The sequence below is a fragment of the Phalaenopsis equestris genome, unplaced genomic scaffold (assembly GCF_001263595.1).
Source record: "Phalaenopsis equestris unplaced genomic scaffold, ASM126359v1 Scaffold001206, whole genome shotgun sequence".
NCBI classification, from domain to species: domain Eukaryota; kingdom Viridiplantae; phylum Streptophyta; class Magnoliopsida; order Asparagales; family Orchidaceae; genus Phalaenopsis; species Phalaenopsis equestris.
The window spans coordinates 68083-74455 of NW_018165645.1; the positions used below are offsets into that span (position 1 = coordinate 68083).

Below are 6373 nucleotides of genomic sequence, written 5' to 3' on the forward strand. Positions count from 1 at the left end.
TCATTCTTGTATGGCTGCTTTTCCTGGTTCTGCAGTTTCATCTATTCAATCATGAGCTCCTCTACTTCTTAGCTATGTTCAATAATAACTCTAGCTTCAGAAGGCCGACTGAGATTAACTGTAAGAATATCAATTTTGAGGGGTTTACCGTAGAACATAGCTAAGAAGTAGAGGAGCTCATGATTGAATAGATGAAACTGCAGAACCGGGAAACACAGCCATACAAGAATGATAGGAGGTTCACTGAAAGGATCAAAGTCGACCATCCATTTTAAAACTTTCATCACACGATTATCTATTCGAATGAGTCTTCTCGCAAACAAATGGGCGTAGTCTTTCTCATCTGATAATTGAATAAGATTATGCCTACCGTCCAATTTACCAATCTTCAATTCCTCATTCAGACGCATTTGCTCAAAATCTTTGCTAAGTAGCTCGAGTTTGGGGTTTCCATAGAGAAACTTACCAACTAAAACCAACCTGCAGAATGAAGCTAAGGTGGAGATCTCAGTCTCAGGGAGAAATATTACAGCTTACCATTTTTACGGGATGCTTCTTTGAGAAATTCGGTGTCAACACCCAGCGCAAAAGTATTGTGGTATTACTGCGGGAACATAAACAAAATTGGGGCGCCTGTGGGGTTATCGTCGACAAGGGCGAGGCGTAGGAATACAGCCCCAAGGCCATCTCGACATGCAGGGAGTGTCCTCATGAAAACCACGTTTAGAGTCAACAAATGACGCAACCGCCTCTTATCAAGGTGACGAGAGATTGCGTTAATCTGCGACCCGAGGAAGACGAAGGAAGACGACGTGCAATAAAGGCTTGACCATAATCAACAACAATGCAACCGCCTCAAAATGGAAGAGGAAAGAAGACAATGTGCGATCCTGTAACCAAAAGTAACGTCAACAAAACAAACGAAAACAGAAGAAATTTGGAGGTGTGAAACCCTTCGTCGTCGAGCACGACGAAGCCGATGGAGTGAAGCCGAAGGATTCAACGCAGAGAATCACCATCGGACAAAACCCTAGCAGAGCTACCCGCCGAAGCAATTTTTACAGATGTATATATATATAATCAGAATTCTAGACTCCAACCTACATGGTAAAATATTGTCAACCCGAACTCAATTTTTTTGAGTTGGTTTCATGCTGGATTGTCAAGTAAGGTCTAAAATTGAACTTACAGACCTGAAGGACAAAAGAAGCACAAATAAGTCAAGATGAGCAGCAGACATAATTAATATGAAATAATTAGGATTAAAAAGTGGAGGCCCAAAATGAAATGGCTTGAGTATACACATAAAGACGTGTAAAATATAGTTAATGCTTGATATAAACTAAATAGAATAAAATGATGATTTAGGAAGTCAACACTAATAATTAAAATAAACCTATGAGAATGTTCATGAGTCAATATTAACCCACAAAATTTGGCTCAGAATTCATCAATCTAACCTCAAATGGAAAAAAAAAAAAAATTCATAATATACATAAAATACATAGAAAAAAATAAATCTATGAGAACTTTCCTAAGTCAATCTTACCCCGGGCATAAGTTGATGTCAAAAGTTTTATAAAACAATTAACACATCTAGCGAATAAACAGCCAACTTGAATCTTCAATATTAATCAATTCACCAAAATAGTCTTGTCTTAATCCACAAATATACAATATTGTAGCAATTATAGAGCAATGCAGCAAACCATATTAATATCCTTTTGCCTACTTTCCCTTGTAAGAAAAAAAAAACTCATAAATAAAGCAGCATAAGCATAAATGAATAATATAATCCTTTAACATTAAGATCACTACTAAGTGGTGCTGCAAAAAATAAGAAAAAAAAATAAAATAAAAAGTAAAGCAAAAAACAAGTCTTTTAACACAAGATCAATACGGAAAAATATTACATCATGACTCCTAACGTAGAGCTACATTCGGATTATAATTGTTAGGAATATCTCACTGTGTTACAAGAATATTTCAACTGTGTTATTTGTAAAAGTTGAAGTGTTATTCGAGTATTATATGGCATTATTTGATTATTTTGTGGAGTTATTGAAATATTCCCCCGCGTTACATGATTTAGGGCAGAGTGTTATTGAAATATTTCCCCCACGTTACTTGATTTGAGACTGTGTTATTCCAATAACATAGTGAAAATTGAAATAGCACGGGGAATATGCTGAATAACACAGCCCCAAATCAAGTAACGCGGGGGAATATGGGGAATATTTCAATAACCCTATAAAATAATCGAATAACACCATATAATACTCAAATAACACTTCATTTTTTACAAATAATGCAGATGAAATATTCTAGTAATACAACAGGATAAGTAACACAACAGGATATTCCTAACTACTGCATTTCAAATGTAGCTCTACGTTAGGAGTCCTGACGTAATATTTTCCGATCACTACAAACTTACTGAATTTTCCGTAAATGCGATCAGAGGTTTCGTTTATCCTTTTTTCAAGTTTACGAATATCTTCACTTGTGTTAGTAATGAAACTTTCCAGCTACATGCATGAATAACCATAATTTAGGAAATAAAAAATAAAAATAATAAATAAAAAAACGAAGAGTGGCCAATATATGGCAATAACGAATACTAACACCTTTAAAAGATCCGGCTTGATACGACTTATCTCTTTTATAACATTATTCTTTTCTTCCTTCAACTGTAAAATCTTTCCCCTAATATTCTCCTGCCAAAAAGAAAAAAAGATATTGAATAAATAAACAGAACAATAACAGCACCAAATAAGAAAGGGAAAAATATTCTCAAAGTAAAATATTACATCTCAGAAATAAGTGAGAGAAGCGGATGTATCTTAATGGAAAGAGTAAAGCAAAATCAAGTCTGAAGTCTTAAAAGGAGAAACTACAAGGTTAGAAGCTGTTTTAAATGAGTTCTAACGAACTCAAAAGTAACAGTAAATATTGAGGAAAAACACAATCACAATTAATGAAATTTTAATGATGACAATGCTATTGGTGGGGAAAATGAAAACTAGCAGGGTTCAAGATTCCAATGGCGGAAAATAGAGTCATTTAACATCTACGTTAGATTAAATTTCAAAAATAGTCCTCCAACTATTCGTATGTGGCCAATTTAGTTTCAAAGTATCACATTTTTATAATTTAGATCCCTGAATATAAAAAGTTGATCCAAAATGGCCTCTCATGTAGAATTGGGATACAAAACTGATCCCAATTTAAGGATCCTTTGGGATCAACTTTTTATAGTTCAGTAACCCAATTAATGAAATAAAAAACTCTATTTCTACATTAACCACCCACATAACTAGCCGGTCGATCATTTTAGCATTTAAACCATGTTGATTGGGAAAGTCGAAGAGGAGAACAGGATGAGAATATGAATCTGTTCCATATGAAGATGTTAGTCATGGGAAAGACGGGCCCTAACGCTTCGAAATTCAGTATCAAAGAAGGCCGAGAGAGGAGGCTAAATATGGAGGACACGAGAAATTTAACTTCAAAGTAGACCTATTGGAGTTCGATGGAGTTATGGATCCCAACAATTTCATCAAATGGCTACAATCAGTTAAGAGAATTCTGGAGTATAAAAAAAATGCCATAGGAAAAAGGTGAAGCTTGCAACTATTAAGTTGAAAAAGAACGCTTTCTTTTGGTGGGAAAAATTGTAGAAAAAGAAAAATAGAGGAGAAGTGACAAGATTACCGAGTGAGAGAAGATGAAAATGTAGATGCAGAGAAAATATCTAGCACCTCATTACTACAAGGATATTTTTTGAAACTCCACCATCTGTAGTAGAGTGACCTATCGGTAGAGGAGTTCATGACACAATTTGACTAGCTACAGATGAAGTGTGAGTTGTTCGAGTACGAGGAACATATCATTGCCCGTTATGTGGGGGGGCCTGAAGCTTGCTATAAGCAACGTGGTACAGCTGCAACCCTATTGGTTATTGAGAGACGTTCAGGACATAGCTTTGAAGGTGGAAAGATAACAGAAACAGAGCAAACAACAGTCCTCATTCAGACAACAATCCTCGTTCTGACAATCACCAACGACTGCAGCTACCAACAAGGATACCTCTGGATGAGTTGGAAAGGCAGAACAAGGAAGTTTTAAGACTGATTTGAGAGAGAAGAAGCCGACAAAGAGTACCTCACCCAGTTTAGTGCCTATCAGAAGATGTTCGTATGCCATGACTATGAACACATAGCCTCCTCCTGTCCCACGAGTCGAGTTGTTTCATTCTTGGCGTAGGGTGTCGTCGAGGAAGTGGAGGAAGAGGAAGCAGAGGAGAATCTTGAGGAGAAACTTTAGCACCAGGGGGATGAGGGAGAGATGCTAGTCATACGATTACAGTAATTTTCACACTAAGTGCACGGTGAAGGGGAAAGTTTGCATTTTGATTATTGATGGTGGGAGTTATGAGAATGTAGTATTCACGTTGATAGTGAAGAAACTAAGGTTGGCAACACAGAGGCATCTTCAATTCAACTCCCTTACCTGGTTCAAAAGGGGGAATGAGATAGCATGGATCAACAATGCTTGGTTGATTTTTTTATTGGGGATCAGTTACAAAAGCAAGTATGGTGTGACATGGTCCCTATGGATGCATGTAATATTTCGTTGGGGAGGCCATAACAGTTTGACCCTAAGACCCAATATGATGGCTTCAAGAATACTTATTCATTTAAGAATGATGAAAAGCAAATTGAGCTAGTACCTATCAAAATGCGAGAGGCATAGACAATATAGAGGAGGCGGTGGCCCCGAGAACCACCTTAATGAAGACTGTTCAGAATACTCCAGTGGCAGTGACAATGTTCATACTAGAGGGAATTGAAGAAGAGATTGAGATACTTGCACTTATACAACCAATGCTTTGTGACTTCTAGGACGTGATGACTGAAAATCTTCTAGAGGGATTGTTGCCACTAAGGAACATTCAACACACCATAGATCTCATGGTCGGATCAGTGTTGCCAAATTGGTCTGCCTATAAATTGAGATATGTAGAGTATGAGAAGTAGCAGTGACAGATACAAGATCTTGTCACGAGAGGGTTGGTTAAAGAGAGTACTAGCCTGTGTGCTATCCTCGCCCAGATGGTACCTAAGAAAGAGGGATCATGGAGGATGTGTATTGATAATAGGGTCATTAACAAGATTATTATCAAGTATTGGTTCCCCATAACTCCCTGAACAATCTCTTGGATCAGTTGTACTCGGCCATTGTCTTTTCTAAAATTGACTTACACAACAGGTATCACCAGATCTAAATGAGGCCAGGTGACAAGTGGAAGCCCACTTTCAAAACCCGAGATGGATTATATGAGTGTGCAGTCATGCCTTTTGGATTGCCTAATATGCCCACGTTCATGAGGCTGATGAATGAGGTATTTCAGACTCACATTAGGAAATTTGTGGTGGTGTATTTCGACAACTTTTGGGTATATAACAGATTTGAGGAGGAGAACTTACAACACCTGAGAACGGTCCTTGAGCTTCCATAATCAGAGAAGCTATGCACACATCCAAGGAAGTGCAACTTTCTGATAATAAAGGTATGTTTTTTTTTGTTATATCATATCTAGTGCAGTCATTTAAATGGATCCCACAAAGATAACGGGCCATTGTGAACTAAACCACATCGTAGTCTTTCGTCGAGCTGATACTGTTTCTAGGGATACCATCATTCTACAAGTAATTCATCAAGAGCTTCAGATCATCACCACCCCCTGACAAAGCCTTTGAAAGGAGAGAAACTTCAGTGGACCATTGCAGCTCAGATTATCTTTGACACCTTGAATGAGAAGGTGACTCAACATTACCAGATTTCAGTCAACCATTTGAGACAAAGTGTGATGCAGCCAATGTGGGGATAGAGCAGTCTTGAGCCAAGGAGGCAACCCCATAACCTTCTTCAATTAGAAGATGAATGAGTATTGATCCTTGGATACTTAATGTTTATGCACAGTATAACAATGGTTCTGATGGTATTTTTTACTTATATTTTTTTTATTTTGCAACAAAACCAAAAACTTGATTGTGAAGAAAAACAAGAATTTAACTTTTTAATTTATATATTTATATTAGGATACTACGCAATTATACGTATTGTTATCAAATAATATAAGACTTTTTTATTAAGGCCTGAATATCAAAACCATAAGGAAGATTATGCAATATGTACTTTTTAGAAAGTTTTTCTATTTTAAAAAGATAATTACTTAAACTAAAAATGATTTTTGTAGGAATTTAAAATTAAAATATTTTTGGTATTTTTGATATTTTAACGAAACAATAAAAAAATAACTAAAGTTTTTGTAGAAGAAAAGTACTTAATATGAAAATATCTTTCTTTT

At 36.4% G+C, this 6373-nt stretch overlaps 1 protein-coding gene across 5 annotated transcripts in view; it reads right to left on the bottom strand.

The window, feature by feature from the left end:
- Positions 1–6373, bottom strand: part of LOC110033514 (structural maintenance of chromosomes protein 1-like) — a 29118-nt gene that overhangs the window by 1894 nt on the left and 20851 nt on the right. For 4 of the 5 annotated variants that reach the window (XM_020737526.1, XM_020737524.1, XM_020737522.1 and 1 more), the window contains 2 exons: positions 2628–2717; positions 2356–2528 (listed from right to left, as the gene is read on the bottom strand). In XM_020737526.1, coding sequence (XP_020593185.1) covers positions 2364–2528; positions 2628–2717 — 255 coding nt within the window. In that variant the 3' untranslated portion in view covers positions 2356–2363. Of the gene's footprint in view, positions 1–2355; positions 2529–2627; positions 2718–6373 lie in introns of those variants that run through there. The other variant, XM_020737525.1, reaches the window with a different exon arrangement.